Genomic DNA, 20,451 nt, shown 5'->3' with positions numbered 1-20,451 from the left:
CTTTGGCCCCAGATTTATTTTTTCAGGCCACACCCATTTGATGCTCAGGGGTTACTCCTGGCTAAGCACTCAGAAATTGCCCCTGGCTTGAGGGGACATTATGGGACGCCGGGGGATTGAACTTCGGTCCTTCCTTGGCTAGCGCTTGCAAGGCAGACACCTTACCTCTAGCACCACCTCACCGGCCCCTGGCCTCAGATTTTACTTTAGAGGTTCATAATTTTGAGGGCCAAATACATTAAGGTTCTATAATTTCAGGAAAGTTTAATGAAGGGGTGCAGCATGAAGCAAAATTGAATGTCAACTTGTAGTTATGTTCCAAATTCATTTTTTCTCCCCATGTATAACTATTTGTATTGTTTGTCTCTATACAAATGTTCTATTTGCTATGGTTTATTATTTGCTGTTTGAAATTTAGGTCCATCAATATAACAAACCAATAAAAATACATATAAAGCATTCATATAAAACAATCATGTGAATAAATTATTTTATTAATATAATTTTTGGCTTTTGGGCCAGACTAAGTTGTTGCTCAGACAATACTCTGTATTCAGGAATCACTTCTGTCAGGCTCAGTGGACCATAAGTGTTGAGGATTCAAGCTGGTCCTTTGCAAGGCAAGCACCTTATCTCCTATACTATTGCTCTGAACTATAACACATTATTTTGTTTTTTTGGGGGGTCACACCTAGCAGTGCTTAGTGGTTACTTCTAGCTCTGCGCTCAGAAATCTCTTCAGGTAGGCTCAGGAAACCATATGGGATGCTGGAGATCGAACCTAGGTTGGCTGCATGCAAGGTAAATGCCCTACCCACTGGGCTATCGCTCTGGCCCCAAATATTGTTAAAAAAGGGAAAATACAGAAAAGAATCACTGAGTGGCCTGAGCAGTGGCACAGTAGTAGGGCATTTGCCTTGCACGTGACTGACCCAAGATGGACCTGCGTTCAATCCCTGGCGTCCAATATGGTCCCCTGAGCACATAGCCAGGAGTAACTCCTGAGCATCACTGGGTGTGACCCCAAAACCAAAAAACCAAAACCAAACAAAACAAGAAAAAAAGAAAAGAATCACTGAGAAAAGCTCTATTGAGATAAAAATCTTGATCTTTGGGGGCCGGGCGGTGGCGCTAAAGGTAAGGTGCCTGCCTTGCCTGCGCTAACCTTGGACGGACCGCGGTTCGATCCCCCGGTGTCCCATATGGTCCCCCAAGCCAGGAGCAACTTCTGAGCACATAGCCAGGAGTAACCCCTGAGCGTTACTGGGTGTGGCCCAAAAAACCAAAAAAAAAAAAAAAAAAAAAAATCTTGATCTTTATTTTAGAAGCTTTCTAGTTTTTTTTCTTTTCTTTTTTTTTTTTTTCCTGTCAATAGCAGCATTTTTTTCAGTCCTTATGCTAAGGCTTTTTAAATAAAGGGACTCATAGATTAAAAGAGCTAATAAAGGAACTGTGAAGCAACTTATCTTCCCTACATCTTCTTTGTAACAGAAACAGATACAGCTGGTCTGACTTTGATCATATCTAGACTGGGTACATAGTGTTTACTAACTAAAGACACACACTTGGCTTTTGGGTCACCTAGTTCTGTTCTCAAGATAAATCCTATACCCACTCCAGTCACCCAACTCTGTTCTCAAGGAGAACACACACAACTTTCTGGCATACATAACACATACAAATAATAATTTACAAAATCTGAGCTTATTACAAAGACTACATAGTAATATACAGAAAAAATACATGTAAGGTGTTAGGATTATGTTTCTTTTGTTATTTTCAATATTCTCAACAAAACAATTACAATGAGGATTATTTTAGTGCTAGAGAACCTTATATAAATGTATTTGTTCAAGAGCTTCCCTGTCAATATCATTATCAGGGTATACATCATAGTTCAGAGGCACCTCTTCAACCCAGGAAGATAATGGTATATTAATCTGAAATAAAACACAAATATGTAAAATAGCAGAGTAATCCTATTCTCTGAATTTTAAGATAACATAATGAAAGATTTGAGCACAATAGGTTTTTTCTGTAAGTAGCGGGAATCAGTTCTAAATGTGCCACATAAGCAACTCTTGGTTGTGCTAAGTGGTAGATTTGTGGAACTTAATTTACTCTGACTTTGGAACATGAAAATAAATAGTGAAAATTGTTGGGGGAATGACGAGGGTGCCATCAGAAGCAGAACTTGGGATCAGGAGACCTTTACTAGAGATACTCTGGTCACTAATATAATAATAATCATTATTTTTTAGGTTTTTTGGAGGCCACACCTGGCAGTGCTCAGGGTTACTTCTGGCTCTTCGCTTAGAGATTACCCCTGGTAGGCTTAGGGAATCATATGGGAGGCTGGGGATTTTTTCTTTTTGGCTTTGGTTTTGGGCCCATATCCTGCAGTACTCAAGGGTTACTCTTGGCTCTGAGATCAGAAATTTCTCCTCACAGGGTCTTGGGGGACCATATGGGATGCCTGGTATTGAACCTGGGTCTGTGTGCAGAGCAAATATCCTAACATTGTGCTATTGCTCCATGAGGCTGGGGATTGAACTCGGTGGCAGTGTGCAAGGTAAACGCCCTAACCACTGCTCTGGCCCCCTAACATAATTTTGTGGTTTTTTTTTTAATTGTTTTTGGGTCACACCTGGCAGCACTCAGGGGTTACTCCTGGCTCTATGCTCAGAAATCGCTCCTGGCAGGATCGGGGGACCATATGGAATGCCGGGATTTGAACCACTGTCCTGTGTCTAAGGCAAACACCTTACCACTGTGCTATCTCTCCGTTCCCCCCACTAACATAATTATTTTTTTTCCATTCATAAAACTGTGGTAAAGTTTTATTTTAGGAAGGGGTACTTTTTATGAATTTTCAACCACTTGATGGGAATATTCACATTTATCCAAATATCCAGGATACCTACAGTGCTACTGAAAGCTCTTGCTAAGTTTAGTAGCCACTGTAAATCTTCAACTCAGCTGTTCACCAATGAACTAAGGTTGAAATTTTAAATTCCAGTGGTTTTGGAGTGTGTCGAACCAATATCTATGCCACCCCCCCAGTCCCTTTTTTGGTGGTTGTTTCCTAAAGCCATCACTGCACTGTACATAGTGTAGTGAAGCTGAGGGAGGCTGCTTGCCCTCCAGATGGCTGGCCGGAGAGAACATGTATGGCTGCATCATACTGTCTTTAGCTCTCCCGCAGCCTCAACCTAACATAATAATAAGTAGGCTAGTTAAGTGAAGCAGTGGGAGTGGAGAAGGAACAAAAAAATCTGTAACTGGTGTGATCAATTAATTGTAAACACCATTGCATTCGGACCAGCCTAACATAATTATTTTTTAACATAACTTGTTTAGTAATTATCATCAGGTTTAATCAATGAAAATCAGAAATAATGAAAATTATAGGAAACAGAAACAATGACACTGGGTCGGAATAATAGTATAGCAGGTTAGGATATTTGTCTTCATGCGGCCAACCAGGGTTCAATCTTTTGCATCCTATATGGTCCCCCGAGTCCAACAGGAGTGATTCCTGAGTCTGGAGTAACTCCTGAGCACTGCTGGATGTGGCCCAAAAACGATAAACACAGTGATACTGTTAATGGGTCATTTAAGAAGAAAGTCTCCCTCCAAAACCATCATCAGATAATTCCACAGAAATTGCAGAGTTACCAACGGACATGACCAATAAGAAACTGTCTTAGAAAAGCAATAGAATTATTTAATAAAATTTATAGGTCTAGATAAGTGTTAATTTTCTTTTTTTCAATGGTAGTTTAAATAGATTTACAGATTCAGTGTGAAACTATTTTTATTTTGCTGAATGAAAATCTTCAAAGATATAAAAACTATAAATTAGGTACCATATATTTTAAAAGATATAACTCTTATTTTTTGTTTTTGTTTTTATTTTTTTTATTTTTTTTTTTTGGGTCACACCTAGCGTCAGGTTACTCCTGGTTCTACACTCAGAAATCGCTCCTCACAGGCTCAGGAGACCATATGGGATGCTGGGATTCGAACCAATGACCTTATGCATGAAAGGCAAACACCTTACCTCCAAGCTATCTCTCCAGCCCCTTTTTTAATTTTTTTTTTTTTTGCACCCTAAAGCTTTTACAAAGGAAAAACTAAGTGGCTGAAAGTGGGGAGAAAAATATGCATTACTACTTCCATTATGACAAACATCTATTATTTCTGAAATTAAAGATGACTGATATAAAATATTTTATGAATGTATTGTTGATAATTACTGAGTTTTCCTAAGAAAGAAATACTTTTAGGAAATGTTTTTTTTTTTTTTTTTTTTTCCTATCACGCCCAGCTGCGCTCAGGGTATGCACAGGGAACCATGTGGAATGCAGGGAATTGAACCACTGTCTGTTCTGGATCAACTGCGTGCAAGGCAGATACCTTACTGCTGTGCTATCACTCCGGCCCCAGAGGAAATGTTTTATGTGAGAAAAGCTCTACAACAGAAAATGATGATCATATTACATGTAGGGATCTCAATGAGCCTTATAACAATTATTTATTTTTTTTTGGTTTTTGGACCATATCCAGTGATGCTCAGGGGCTACTCCTGGCTATGCACTCAGAAATCATCCTGGCTAGGGGGACCATATGGGATGCTGGGAATTGAACCCAGGTCCATCCTGGGTCAGCCGCATGCAAGGCAAAAGCCCTATAGCTATGCTATCTTTCTGGCCGCTCAATGAGCCTTATAAGTAGCAATTAATCTTTAAAGAACAATTTTTGGAAGTTCAATCTTTTTTCCCCTGTTTTTGTGTTGGGGTTTATTCATGACTGTGTTGCTTGGGCAGGGGTGGTTACTCCTGTATATTCTGGGGAATCAAATTCAGCTCTATGAGCTATCTCACTAGTCCCACTGTGTTGAATCTTACTGTTTAATATCGATATTATTGTACATGGAGAATCTGAGCAACAAATGGTTTGTGCAAGATTCTAAGCAAATTAAGAGGCTCAATTGTGCATAGGATACAGGTTTTCAATTTACTGAATTCTAAATGATCTGAGCAATTCTGTTCTTTTTTGTTTTAAGGAGAAAGTGATGATGAGGGTATTCTAAATTTCTTTTAAAACACTTCACACATTATCTAAACCTGTAACCCCACAATTAGAAAAATTAGAGAAGTAAATGAGCCTACATCAAGAAATGAAGCACTATGTTAGAGTTCTCAAAGCCTGTGAACAAACCACAGACCACTACTTAAGTTATAAGGCCTTACATTTTTTTTTCTGTAGTCAAGACAAAACAATTCTAGTAGTATACTATACCAGCTATTAGAAAAAAAGCAGTTGAAACATTTGGCAATCAAATGCTGAAAAGGAGGTTTATGTACCTGAAGAGCTGATAGAGAATCTTGAAGGCTTGGTACTGTCACTAATAGAGATCCTTTTTTCCTTACATTTTGGTTGATGTATTCCCAGGCTCTACAACACATTTAAAACTTAGATGTTAGGTTTTCTCAGACACAAGACACTTAAAATGAGAATGACAAAATGGCAATGTAGATACCACCTAGATTTTCAAAGGAGCAAAAAAGGACTATATATAAAAATAGGTTTGTTTCAGGCCATACCCAGTGATGTTCAGGGGTTACTCCTGGCTATGTGCTCAGAAATTGCTCCTAGCTTGGGAAACATATGGGACGCCAGGGATCGATTCCAGGGTTTGTCCTGGGTCAGCCGCGTGCAAGGCAAATGCCCTACCTGCTGTGCTACTGTTCAGGCCCCAGAAATAGGTTTGTGATAAAAATAGAACTGGTGTTTTCCTCAAGTTCCTGAAGGGGGTTTGACAAAACTGAAGTTTCTTCCTGCATCATCATCATCATCATCATCATCATAGCTTTTCTGATGTTTCTGCACTAAGATATCACTCTTGGCAGGACTCAGGCACCAAATGGGATAGCAGAGATTGAACCTGGGTTTGTCACATGCACAGCAAGTATGGCTCCATCCCTGAAGTTACATTATTGGAGAGATATAACAAGGTGGGAGTTCAGGTTATTATAATGTACCATATGGTCTTCCAAGCATCACTAAGAGTGATTCCTGAATGCAGATCCAGGAGTTATCCCTAAGCATTGTTGGGTGTGGCCCAAAACAAGCCCCCCCATAATAAAAAATGGAAAAAGGAAAAAACAAATAATTCTATACCTTGCTTGTTCTACATCATCAAGAAAATATTCAAAGACATTATTCATTATAATAATATCAGCATTCTGTAGAAGTAAACCCTGGGTACAGATGTCTGCATGAATCACCTGAAGAAGAAAGAATCCATGTAAGAAAAAAAACACCACATCATACAACCATATTAGAAGTATGTATTGGTTCTATGATGCTATGAAGCATTATAGAGGTTAATACATCTAAATATGAGAGAACACAGCATATGTCATCTATGGGAGAGACTCAGTATATAACAAAAACCATAAACTGGTGAAAATTTGCTTCTCTGTTTTAGATGAATTTATATAGTCAGAGCTTTGCTCTTTTGACTTTGATTTCAGAGTTTTTTTTCCAATGGCCTTGCCCAATCTTTCATCTAAAATTTACTTATGGGGCTGGGAGAAATAGCCCGCAGTAGAGAGTTGCCTTGCAAGTGGCTCACCTGGAACAGACCAGGTTCAACTCCCCGCATCCCATATGGTTCCTTGAGCCTGTTAGGAGTGATTTCTCAGCAAAGAGCCAGGAGTAACCCCTGAGTGTTGCTGGGTGTGGGCCAGAAACCAAAAAAGAAAAAAAAAAGCCCTTATATTATCTATCAAAAATGAGAATAAACCAATTTATTGATTATTTTTGTTTTTTGGGCCACACCCAGTGATGTACAGGGGTATTCCTGGCTATGCATCAAAAATCAGTCCTGGCTTGGGGGACCATATGGGATACCAGGGGATCGAACTGTGGTCCGTCCTAGGTTAGGCAGATGCTCTACTGCTTGTGCAACTTCTCTGGCCCCAGAATAAACCAATTTAACTTAAAACTATGTACCTTGAAAAATTTAGACTATATCAAGACTCTTTTGTTGCAGTTTACTTTTGGACCACATGTGCTCAGGGATCATGCCTGGCAGTGCTCAGAACACCCTATAGGGTGCAGAGGATTAAATGTACCAAGTGCTTTATCCATAGTCCTATCTCTCTAGATCACTTCTATTGTCTTTAAGACCTATAGAATGCTTTCCTCAGTTAAACTCATACTTAAGAATTTTGTAGTCTTATTCAGTATAGCATAACTAAAAATTTGCACTTGATCATCCTAAAATTACTTATAATATGTAGCCTTGGTAAAGATATCATAGTGCTCAAAGAGGGGCCGGAGAGATAGCATGGAGGTAGGCGTTTGCCTTGCATGCAGGATGGTGGCTTGAATCCTGGCATCCCATATGGTCCCCCAAGCCTGCCAGGAGTGATTTCTGAGCCTAGAGCCAGGGTAACCCCTGAGGGCTGCTGGGTGTAACCCAAACCAAAAAAAAAAAAAAAGATTGCTCCTGGCTTGGGGACCATATGGGATGCCTGGAATCTAACCGAGTGTTCAGCCTGGGTCAGCCACATGCAAACCAAATGCCTATTGGCTGTGCTATCGCTCTGGCCCCAGGGATCACTCATGATAATATTATCATATTATGATATGATAATATTATCATGAGTGATCCCTAAGCTAAAAAGCCAAGAGGAAGTTTTGAGTTAGTCTGAAAACTCATAAATGAAACAAAGTATCTATTTTAAGTAACAGTATATAGACATGTTCTATAATAGTAAGTACATATATTACTATGAAGCCCCCTCCCCGCTTTTGACATTCTAAGCAGTGCTTTGAAGAGCTGGGGCCTTCCTGGAGGTTCCAGGCCTACAAGGTCTGCAAAGAGTCCAAATGTGGTGCTCCAAAGCTTTTCTGGGAATTACCCAGGTCCCCCTGGCATGCTCTGGGGCTTCAAGACCACACTTGATAGTGCTAGTGACCTCAAGGTTACACCAAGTAACGCTCGGGGAAACGCTATGGTGCCAAGGGACAGAAATCAGAGTCAGAAGATACAAGGCTTCTGCCTCAATCCTTATACTATTTCATTGCCTAATATGAACTCTTTTACTTAATTACCTGTAAACAAATAAAATGTATTTTATAGTCCATTAATAAATTATGATTAAGAGTTCCTAATTTTTTAAATTCCTAATTCCATTAAATTAATATTATTGTTATATGCAAGACCAGTATTTTTTGTTCACTAAAGATGGGAGAGTAAGAATATCCATAAATTTATTTACTTATTTATTTATTGGTTTTTTGGGCCACACCTGGCAGCATTCACAGGGTTACTCCTGGCTCTGTGCTCAGAAATTACCCCTCTGGCTCGGATGATCATATGAGATGCCGGGTATTGAATCAGTGTCCGTCCTGAGTCAGATGTGTGCAAGGTAAATGCCCTACTGCTGTGCTACCACTCTGACCCCATCATCCATAAATTTATAATCAGTTAATTTATTTCAATCACTTGCCTTCCTATTTCTAAGCAGAGAGACAAGAAAGAATGAATGGAAATAAAGGAAAATTCTTATCTTTGAAAAGAAAGAGGAATGAATATTGGAGAGAGATTAATACTTGAGAACATGCTTTGTATGTTGGGAGCCCAGTTTGAGCCCTGAATATCAGCTAGGAACAAGCTCTGACCACAAAGCTGACAGTAGCTCCTGAACACACAAGATGTAACTCCCTTAGCCTCTGACCCCAAAGTAAGGTATATCTTTGAGCATTATATTGCCCTTATCAGAAATATATGGGGCTGGAGTGGTGGTGCTAGAGGCGTCTGCCTTGCAATTGCTAGCCTAGGACAGACTGCGTTTCGCTCCCCAGGCATCCCATACAGTCCCCACAAGCTAGAAGCAATTTCTGAGCACATAGCCATCTGTAACCCCTGAGTGTCAACGGGTGTGGCCCAAAAACCAAAAAAAAAAAAAAAAAAAAGCTTAGATTTCTTTGCATTGTTATTAGAAGTTAAAGATTCCTGAGTAAGCACATTAAACTAAAAGATTCTGGGCCTGGAGAGATAGCACAGCGGCGTTTGCCTTGCAAGCAACCGATCCAGGATGTAAGGTGGTTGGTTCAAATTCCAGTGTCCCATATGGTTCCTTTTGCCTGCCAGGAGCTATTTCTGAGCAGACAGCCAGGAGTAACCCCTGAGCACCACCGGGTGTGGCCAAACACCAACAAATAAAAAAACAAAAAACTAAAAGATTCTTCTTCTTTTTCTGGGTAGGTGAGTGGGTGGGAATGTGGGTCACATTTGGAAGTGCTCAGGGATCATTCCTGGCAGTGTGTAGGACCCCCTATTTAGTCCCAGGCATGGAACTTGGTCATGATCAAGGCAAGCACCTTACTCCTGTACTATCTCATGAATAGGGCCACAAAAGATTAGATTTCCCTGTATAGAGAAAACTTCATTGTAGCCCAACCCTGTTCCCCTCAAACTATTCTGTGGCATGAAAGCTCAGTAAAATGAGATAAAGAACTGTGAGTATTTTAGCAGTCTCCCTTATCCAAAATTTAAATTATTTTGCAGTCAACAGGTATAAAAACATTATGTATGATATATATTTCTTTGGGGGGGGGGGAAGTCACACACCTGACAGCATTCAGGATTTATTCCTGGCTCTGTGCTCAGAAATCACTCCTGGCAGGCACGGAGGACCATATGGGATGCTGGGATTCAAACCACCATCCATCCTAGATTGGCTGCGTGCAAGGCAAATGCCCTACTACTGTACTATCTCTCTGGCCCCTTTGTATGATACTTTGAAAGAAAAGTACAGGGCCGGAGAAATAGCATGGAGAAATAGCAAGGCATTTGCCTTGCATAAGAAGATAAGAAGGGCGGTGGTTCGAATCCCGGCATCCCATATGGTCCCCCGAACTTTCCTGGAGCGACTTCTGACCATAGAGTCAGGAGTAACCTCTGAGTGCTGCTGGGTGTGACCCCAAAATTAAAAAAAAAAAAGAAGAAGAAAAAGAAAAGAACATTCACATATTTTTATAAAGCACAGTCACATAATTATTCTATTTTAATATTATTACTGTTAATCTCTTCTTTGCCTAATTTGTAAACTAATTCTTATCTTGGGTATATTTATATAGTAAAAAGTAAAGTGTATGGGGCTGGAGAGATAGCACAGTGGTAGGGTATTTGCCTTGCCTTGCACACAGCCAATCCAGGGCAGATGGTGGTTCGAATCCTGGCATCCCATATGGTTCCCTGTGCCTGCCAGGAGTAATCCATGAGCTATGCCGGGTGTGACTCCCCCCACCCCAAGTAAAGTATCAATTGCTGTTCACAACTTCTAATATTCACTGGAGGTATTGGAATGCTCTCTATGGAAAAGATAGGAACTGCTGTACTTAACCCTTTTGCTTATTTTCACTATTCAGAATTTAATTAAATACACTTTTTTTTTTTTTTTGGTTTTTGGGTCTCACCCGGCAGTGCTCAGGAGTTACTCCTGGCTCCATGCTCAGAAGTCGCTCCTGGCGAGCACGGGGGACCATATGGGACGCCGGGATTCGAACCGATGACCTTTTGCATGAGAGGCAAACGCCTTACCTCCATGCTATCTCTCCGGCCCCAATTAAATACACTCTTACAGACTCAAAAATGCTGCTACCAAAACTATTGCTAGTATAAAGAAAATTTAAAAAATAACTCTTGAAGAAAAATTAGTGGAATATAGCTTATAACTCATTTTTATTATTTTATATAATTGACTCAATTCAATTTGTTTCTATGAAATAAAAAGATACTGGAAAGATGATTTTCAACTTCATTGCAAAAGAGATGTGGCTCAAGTTATACTACATAAAGGATAATACAACACAAACTGAAAAGAGTACCTTTAATCTGTCAGCAAAGTGGTATTTTTTTATAATCATTTCCTGTAAATGGCAAAACTCTCCATTCAATTCTACTCCATATAGTTGTAATGCTGAACTGTAAAGATAACCCTAAAACATGAAGAAATATTATAAAAAAGATAAATTAACTTTTCATTGTGGCTTTATTTCAACTTAAAATTTAAGAAGTAAAAATAGAACTGAAAAAATAAAATGAAATGAATGCTAATAAACATTTTACAGTCAATGTAAAGATTTCTGTTTTCTTTGGACCACAATCACTGGTGTTCAGGACCTATTCTATTTTCTGTGGTTACAGGGGTTACTTCTGGCAGTATCAGGGGGGAACATGTGTATTCGGTAGGGGTTGAACACAGGCTTCCAAAAATGCAAAGAATGTGTTCCAGTCCTTTGAGTTATCTCTCTGGTTCTAGGTAAAGACCTTTCTTTATTTTCCTATGTAAAGATCTTAAAGACTAATCAAGATATTTACTGTTGTTTAATTTCCATTATTTAAATATTAAATGATATTTAAAAAACTGACTTTCTTTTTTTTTACAAAGATGAAAATGAGAAAAGCCATTACTCGGGCCCAGAGAGATAGCACAGCGGCGTTTGCCTTGCAAGCAGCCGATCCAGGACCAAAGGTGGTTGGTTCGAATCCCGGTGTCCCATATGGTCCCCCGTGCCTGCCAGGAGCTATTTCTGAGCAGACAGCCAGGAGTAGCCCCTGAGCACTGCCGGGTGTGGCCCAAAAACCAAAAAAAAAAAAAAAAAAAAAGTTTATTACTTTAATTTTTTAGGAAGTTATATTAGGAGAAAGCAAGAAATGTTAAACTTTGGGAAATATAAAAGAAAATCTTGCATAGTCTGACATTATACATGGACAGTAGAGGAAGGTTCTTTTTGGATTAGGAAAGTCAGTATGGTAAATGACAATTTACCAAACTTATGCCAATTAGTTAATAATGAAGAACAATATATTGTTACATTCTATTTTGGGGTATAGTAACACAAATAATATAAAAAATGTCTTTGTTTGTTTTTGGGTCACATCTGGCAGCGCTCAGGGGTTACTCCTGGCTCTGTGCTTAGAAATCGCTCCTGGCAGGCAGATATAGTATGCCAGGATTCGAACCACCATCTGCCCTGGATCAGCTGCGTGCAAGGCAAACACCCTACTACTGTGCTCTCTCTCCAGCCCCCTGGAAAATATCTAGTTATACTACTAAACTCACTTTTTTTTTTTTTTTTTTGCTTTTTGGGTCATACCTGGTGATACTCAGGGGTTACTCTTGGCTATGTGCTCAGAAATCTCTCCTGGCTTGGGGGACCATATTGGAAGCCGGAGGGGGGGGGGGGTTCAAACTGTGGTCCGTTGTAGGTTAGCCGCATCCAAGGCAAACACCCTACCACTTGTGCCACTGCTCCAGCCCCTACTAAACTCATTTTTACCAACAATTATCTATGGAAAACAAATTTATACTAATAGCTCATTATGGAACTTGAGAATATGTTCAACAGAGAGTAAATAATTGGTATTAAAAACTGTTGACTGGGGCTGGAGAGATAGCATGGAGGTAAAGCGTTTGCCTTTCATGCAGAGGGACAGTGGTTCAAATCCCGGCATCCCAAATGGCCCCCTGTGCCTGCCAGGGCGATTTCTGAGCATAGAGCCAGGAGTAACCCCTGAGCACTGCCGGGTGTGACCCAAAACCAAAACCAAAACCAAAAAACAAAACAAAACAAAAAAACTGTTGACTGGACCAAAAAGAAAAGTATGACAGACAAAGTGCTTAACTTACACACAGTTGACTTGGATTTACTCCCCAACACCACATATAGTCTCCTGTACTACCAAGAATGATCCTGAGCAGAATCAGGAATAAGCCCTGAGCACAGCCAGGTGTGGCCCCCATATCAAAACCTACCCCTTGGGCCCGGAGAGATAGCACAGCGGCGTTTGCCTTGCAAGCAGCCAATCCAGGACCAAAGGTGGTTGGTTCGAATCCCCGTGTCCCATATGGTCCCAGTGCCTGCCAGGAGCTATTTCTGAGCAGACAGCCAGGAGTGACCCCTGAGCACTGCCAGGTGTGGCCCAAAAACCAAAAACCAAAAACCAAAAAAAGGGCCTGGAGAGATAGCACAGCGGCGTTTGCCTTGCAAGCAGCCAATCCAGGACCAAAGGTGGTTGGTTCGAATCCTGGTGTCCCATATGGTCCCCCGTGCCTGCCAGGAGCTATTTCTGAGCAGACAGCCAGGAGTAACCCCTGAGCACCGCCGGGTGTGACCCAAACTCCCCCCCCAAAAAAAACCCAACCTACCCCCATAACCCAAACTATTGATTGCCTATGTGATTTAATATGAATAAGTTTAGGATTATTAATATTGTCCACATAGCTACAAAGCCACTATTATTTTAGATTTATATATTTTAGAAAGAAATATGAAAAATAACAATAGATTAAGTATGATGAATAATCTTAATGTTTAATGTCCTCCATATAAGAACCATTTGACAAACTGCCATGCTATTGTATAAATTTTTCCTAATTATAAAGTCTTGAAGCTAAACTAAATCAAACAAAGAGTTAACTGTTTCTACTTAAAGCAGACAATGATGATGGGAACAGATAGTTCCCTGCTTCTGCCATAAGTCCCCTTTGCTTTTAGCCACATGTTTTAACTAGTCTATTCATGATCAGAAACCACATTTCAGTTTTTTGATAAAATTATCTAAGAACATTAGAAATATTTGTGATCTAATTAAAAAAAAGTGACACTGAAGTAATCTATTGTATATTCAAACTTTGGATCATAGGAAACTGGAACAAGTTGAATCCTTGGATATCACTTAATTTTGCTTATTAATAGGTAAGGAACTAGAGGCCCAGAGGTGTTTAAGTAACTTGCTTATGGAAACTCAATGATAGGCTAGGTCAACTAACTGACAGTTCTTTGAGGTCTTATCAAAGTTTTGTGCACTATTTTTGGAGAGTTCAAAGAAAATACAAGTTAAAAGGGCAGTAATAACTGACAAATAGCAAAGTTTTTTATAAAGGTCACCTGCTTCCGTTTTGTTGACACTTGTTTATTCATGTTGCAGAGAGGAAATCAGAGAGCTTATTTTTAAATTTCATATAAAATTATTAGCATCACATAGAATTTAAATGTTTGTACTATACTTTGTTGACCTTCTTATCCTTCTTTTCTATTAATCAAAGCCAAGTTATCACCTTGGGTGGCAGCAGGCAAAATTGTTGTTAGCAGAAGAAAGTATTTTCCAAAAGCTGAGTATGCTCTCAAATGGACTTTACCCCATAAAGTACTGTGCCAAGCCTGGAGCCAACGTCAACCAAGACCTTTCCGGACAGATCAGGGAGTACATGATGATAAATAAACTTCAATTCCATGAGAGAGAAGGAATGTGAAATAAATCCTGGAGAATTACAACAGAGAGAACATCAGAGTTTGTTCAGTATTAACAATTCTAGTCCTTATATCTAATTCTTAGCCTGTATTTATAATGTATATTTTATACTTTCTTTTCTTAATCACTTAAATCATTCAGAGGTTATTTAGAAAACAACACGTTGTTTGTGCAATCTTTACACAAAATTGTATTCAAGAATAAACATAAAGTCTCTGGCATAAACAATGCCTCTGGAAACAGCTTCACAGAGGCCTGTCCCTATCCCCCTGCCCCTCCATTTCCTTTCAATGCTACTTAGGATGCCTGTGGTTTTCTCCTCCTTTTTTCCTAAGAATATATATTCCTAATTTCCCACACCACATGGCTCTCTCACCTTACCCTCAAGGCAACCTCAGAAGTGTATTGTGGCGCAGACTGTAGACTACCAGACAAATGACCATCTCTGGAGTTGTACACTGTGGCAGCCCTGGCCAACCACAATGGATTCTGGAGTTCAGAAAGAGAAGTGACATGGAAAGACGTTAAGGTGCTCCCTTACATTTCTCTAATTTCCTTGAGTTTAATTTCTAGCCCTTCTTCTCACTTGTTTCTGAGATAAAATATCTGGGAGAGGGTGAGTGTGTTTTTCAATATGAAAGTAACCCCAAGGCTTATGAATTTGTTTCTATATAATTATGACAGAAAGGAAACAAACTTTAATTGTAATTAGTATATGGTAGCAAAGAAAATGGAAACCTGTGGGAAAATCCCTTGGAAGAAAACAAAAGGGATCACTATGTTTCAGAAGTAACTCTTGGGAATTGGGCTTGGACTGCCACCATCATTTTTCCCTCCCTAGGATCCTTATTCTATCTATCATCTTTTCTAGTGATGCTTCTCTGACTTTGAGTCCTCTTTAAGATTAAAGAGGAGAGGGGCCGGGGAGATAGCATGGAAGTAGGCATTCGCCTTGTATACAGAAGGATGGTGCTTCCAATCCCGGCATCCCATATGCTCCCTTAAGCCTGCCAGGGGCGATTTTTGAACATAGAGACAGGAGTAACCCCTGAGTGCTGCCGGATGTGACCCAAAAACAAAACAAAAACAAACAAACAAAAAGATTAAAGAGGAGAGTCCCATATAATTATAGCTTTTTCAGGTTCATTATTGTTACTCAAATTGTCTTAGTTAACCAGTTAATATTCTCAACCTTATTTTTGAAAGAAGATATATCTTAATCTTCATATTTTAAAAATCTTCAATTTTTGTCACACATAGCTCTACTATACATTTCTAAAAATAAGACTTAATATAATTATAATGAACTTAGTCTTTCCTATATGATTCTTTTTTATTGGGGGGGGGGTTGGGTCACACCCGGCAGCGCTCAGGGGTTACTCCTGGCTCTAAGCTCAGAAATCGCTCTTGACAGGCTCAGGGAACCATATGGGTTGCAATGCAAATGCCCTAACTCCATGCTATCTCTTCAGCCCCTTCTATATGATTCTTATCTGTTGCCTATTTTGTGAATTCTAGCTACCTCAAATGGAAATGGTAAGTACTATTTAAAAATAGATTCTGAAGGGCCCGGAGAGATAGCACAGCAGCGTTTGCCTTGCAGGCAGCCGATCCAGGGCCAAAGGTGGTTGGTTCCAATCCGGTGTCCCATATGGTCCCCCGTGCCTGCCAGGAGCTATTTCTGAGCAGACAGCCAGGAGTCACCCCTGAGCACTGCCAGGTGTAACCCAAAAACCAAAAAAAAAAAAAAAGATTCTGAAGGGGCTGGAGAGATAGCATGGTTCGAATGGCATATCCTATATGGTCCCCCAAGACTGCCAGGGGCAAATTCTGAGTGTAGAGCCAGGAGTAACCCCTGAGTGCTGCTGGGTGTGATCCAAAAACAAAAACAAAAAAAAGATTCTGAAGTTTGAATCAGGCCATCTCCATACACTCACTCTTTTCTCAAAGGAGATGTAAACCAACCTATGAAAGATCATGGGTACACCGGCCCATGCAGTACAAAGCTGGCCATATCAGGAAGAGAGGGCAGGTCAACCCCCTGCCCTGCCGAACCCATACCTGCTGCTTCAATCACCCAGATTACTGTTTTCCCTGTCTCAATCCTCTCTACAATTCCCTTTGGGGACAGCAATATGACCAAACTACAGATATCCCAGTTTTTGGGCTGGTATATCTAGGGTTTTATTGAGTGAGGGCAGGCACCTTCTCCCATATCTTCTTTCTTCTAGGAGGCCTGGCAGATGAGTACATACCCCTAAAAGTTGTAGTATCAGTAATAGTGCTTTGAACTTCTGGAAAATTTCATTTGTTTGATACTGTCATTCCTATTAGAACACACCAATTTAACAGAATGAATAGTTAACAACAAAAGCTTACTAAACCTGCCACTATATTAATGACACAATAGAAAACATAATTTTCACAAATATTTTTGCTATTATACTTTTTGTTTTTATATTTTTTAAAGCTTTCTTCTCTTCCTTTTATTTTTTCCTATTTTTTGATAACTTTGCTTTCACTTATCTGGAAACAAATGTATTTATAGTCAACTATGTCAACTAAATGATGTGTTTTCTTTAAATTAATTAAAAAATATATTCTATGGAGCCGGTGCGGTGGCACTAGAGGTAAGGCTTCTGCCTTGTAAGTGCTAGCCAAGGACGGACCGTGGTTCTATTCCCCAGCATCCCATATGGTTCCCCCAAGCCAGGGGCAATTTCTGAGTGCATAGCCAGGAGTAACCCCTGAGCGTCAAACAGGTATGGCCCCAAAACACAACAACAACAACAACAACAACAAAAAAAAATATATATATATATATTAATTTTTGTTTTTATGGAATGAGGTATTGTGATTTACAATATTGTTAATGATGGTTTCCTATATACATAATACCAACATCATATTCATCAATAGTGTACTTCCCTTCCTCCCCCAAGGGTCCCAGTATGGTGTCCATAAATAGCAGGAGAGTGCAATTAAGGCAGAGAATGGGACCACTATGATAATAATAGTTGAAAATGATCACTCCCGGGGCCGGGCGGTGGCGCTGAAGGTAAGGTGCCTGCCTTGCCTGCGCTAGCCTTGGACGGACCGCGGTTCGATCCCCCGGTGTCCCATATGGTCCCCCAAGCCAGGAGCAACTTCTGAGCACATGGCCAGGAGTAACCCCTGAGCGTTACTGGGTGTGGCCCAAAAACCCAAAAAAAAAAAAAAAAAAAAAAAAGAAAATGATCACTCTGGACAAGAACTGGATGCTGAAAGGAGATAAAGTGATAAGCATGAACACCTCCCTCTGTGTAACATAGTACCCCTCAGTAACAATAATGCAAACCAGTGTCTACAGGGAGGGTCCTACGGAGGGAGGGAGGGAGGAAGGGAGGGAGAAGAAAGAAGAGAAAAAAAATATTGGGGCCGGAGAGATAGCACAGCGGTGTTTGCCTTGCAAGCAGCCGATCCAGGACCTAAGGTGGTTGGTTCAAATCCCGGTGTCCCATATGGTCCCCCATGCCTGCCAGGAGCTATTTCTGAGCAGACAGCCAGGAGTAACCCCTGAACGCTGCCAGGTGTGGCCCAAAAACCAAAAAAAAAAAAAAAGAGGAATATTTTTTTTTGGCTATATTCTGAGGTGCTCAGAGATTACTCCTCACTCTACTTTCCAGAATTACTCCTGGCAGTGCTCAGGGATGCCAGGGATTGTAACTAGCCACAAGCAAGGCAAGCATCCTACCCATTGTACTATTGCTCTGACAGCAGAAATAGAATCTTTAAATCAGTAAATTCAGAAACTTTAATTCTCAATTATAAATCAGGTACAATACATTTTTATCAACATTTTACAAATTTAGTAGTTAATTTTTAAGCATAATATTATCTAAGACGAATATTATAAAGCACATCTAAAATGAGTATTATGAACACATGATTACATAATTAGTTGGAAAACTCATTCTAAGCAAAACCTTTCAGTGATCAGGGAGACTCAAATAGTATTTTTTTTTTTTTTTTTTGGTTTTTGGGCCACACCCGGTGACGCTCAGGGGTTACTCCTGGCTATGCGCTCAGAAGTCGCTCCTGGCTTGGGGGACCATATGGGACGCCGGGGGATCGAACCGCGGTCCGTCTCCTAGGCTAGCGCAGGTAAGGCAGGCACCTTACCTCGAGCGCCACCGCCCGGCCCCCTCAAATAGTATTTTTTTCTTTTTTTTGAAATAGTATTTCTAAAGTAACATATAATCATAACAGTTTGGACAAAAACAAGTTAATAGATGAATGAACAAATTCACAGAATGAACTCTAGTTTTCCATTTGGGATACAAGAGCTGAACTTCAGGACATGAAGATTTTCTGCCTCTAGAGTTATTCTGGTTATATATTGGAGGTGCTCCCCTCAGTCAAATCAAAGACTGAATAAACTCAGCATTATCTATATACATACCTACTCAATAATATCTGATTACTATATTACTTCCTAGAATTTATATTTATAGTGAGAATGTTTCAGTCTCCTGGAAAGTTCTAGTTCTGCTATCAATGAATCAGTATTAATAATTTTCATATCAATCTCTATCGAGTATGACAAGGATGAGCTGGTTTCTTTATACTCTTTTATTTGTGGTTAATTTCTGAACCTGTTAAGTCACCTTTTGCTAAATAGTTTCTATGAAGAAGTGATAGACTCCTCAGAGACATTCACTGGCCTAGCGTACCTTGACAATAATTCAATTTAAGTTTCCCTAATTGCAGTATTTGGCAACAGCTATGCTGCAGGTTTGGTTTTTGCATTAAAAGAACATTGACTTGGGCCGGAAAGACAGCGTGGAGGTAGGGTGTTTGCCTTGCATGCAGGAGGACGGTGGTTCAAATCCTGGCATCCCATATAGTCCCCCGAGCCTGCCAGGAGCGATTTCTGAGCGTAGAGCCAGGAGTAACCCCTGAGCGCTGCAAGGTGTGACACCAATACCAAAAACCAAAAACCAAAAACCAAAAAAAAAAAAAAGAACAGTGACTTTTTGGTTGAAGAGGTGGCATTACAGTTAAGGCGTCTGCCTTGCAAGCACTAACCTATGGTCCTCCCAAGCCAGGGGCGATTTCTGAGAGCACATAACCAGGAGAAATAACCCCTGAGCATCAAACAGGTGTGGCACCCCCCGAAAAAAAGAACAGTGACTTGGTAAAACAAATATATATACATAAGAAATGAGATTAGCAGTTTGATCCCCCAGTGCCCCATATGGTCCCCCCAAGCCAGGGGCAATTTCTGAGTGCTTAGCCAGGAGTAACACCTGAGCATCAAATGGGTGTGGCCTGAAAAACTGGAAAAAAAAAAAAAAAAAAAAAAAGAAAAAGAAATGAGGTTAAATATACACCAAGTCATCTATCAGGTTTATATATTTGAATGTCTACCTACCTAAAGGAGCTGTCTGGTGAGAGCCACACATCTTACAGTAGTTTCTGCTCATTTTTCCTTCCTCACATAATGAATCAATAAAGTCTTCATCATAAAGGAATGCATCGACGTGAATTGTAGGTTCTGGCTGCTGCTGTATCTGGTAGAAGGAAGAAAAACATCAAAAGAAACAGTACAAAGAAATCTCTTTTTATTGCTAAATAAGGTAAAACATCAGTGGTTCTCATGCTAAGTAAGGCAATAGGTAGAAGTTTGCCTATTGAAGCCAGCAATTTTACTATTTTTATTTCTGAGGTACTAACAATTTTTTTTTAAATAGGAACTACCCACAGCTGTGCTGGCAGAAAGATGGTAGCCTAGGGCCACTCCTGGTGACGCTTGGCTTGGTGATGGGGGATTGATGGCTCAGTGCTTGGCCTAGTAGTACAAATGGGACACTAGAGCCACTTGGAGGTATCTGGAGTTTTGTGGGGGAAGGGGTAGAGGGAAGGCATGCAGAGCTGGAGATCCAATTCAGATTTTTTTCCATATTAGGCATGTGCTCTACCACTTGAACTGGCTCCCCAATTCTACTAGCAACTTCATATTTGATTTGTGATGATGCAAAACATGGCTCAATAATAAATGTATAAAACTGTTGTAGAAAGGAGTATTTTGAATACATGTAGGTCCATTCTTTGTATATTTCACAAAGAAA

The 20,451-nt window shown here is 40.1% G+C and overlaps 1 protein-coding gene across 1 annotated transcript in view; it reads right to left on the bottom strand.

The window, feature by feature from the left end:
* Nucleotides 1–1,302: 1,302 nt before the first annotated feature.
* The window catches only part of LOC126001696 (uncharacterized), a 47,069-nt gene continuing 27,920 nt past the window's right edge, over nt 1,303–20,451 (bottom strand). The window contains exons 3-8 of the mRNA XM_049768954.1: nt 19,755–19,893; nt 14,229–14,350; nt 10,912–11,022; nt 6,187–6,293; nt 5,370–5,460; nt 1,303–1,940 (exon numbers count right to left, since the gene is read on the bottom strand). Coding sequence (XP_049624911.1) covers nt 1,824–1,940; nt 5,370–5,460; nt 6,187–6,293; nt 10,912–11,022; nt 14,229–14,350; nt 19,755–19,893 — 687 coding nt within the window. The 3' untranslated portion in view covers nt 1,303–1,823. The remainder of the gene's footprint in view (nt 1,941–5,369; nt 5,461–6,186; nt 6,294–10,911; nt 11,023–14,228; nt 14,351–19,754; nt 19,894–20,451) is intronic.

Source organism: Suncus etruscus, chromosome 2, assembly GCF_024139225.1.
Source record: "Suncus etruscus isolate mSunEtr1 chromosome 2, mSunEtr1.pri.cur, whole genome shotgun sequence".
Classification (NCBI taxonomy): domain Eukaryota; kingdom Metazoa; phylum Chordata; class Mammalia; order Eulipotyphla; family Soricidae; genus Suncus; species Suncus etruscus.
This window is presented reverse-complemented; position numbering and strand designations above follow the sequence as displayed.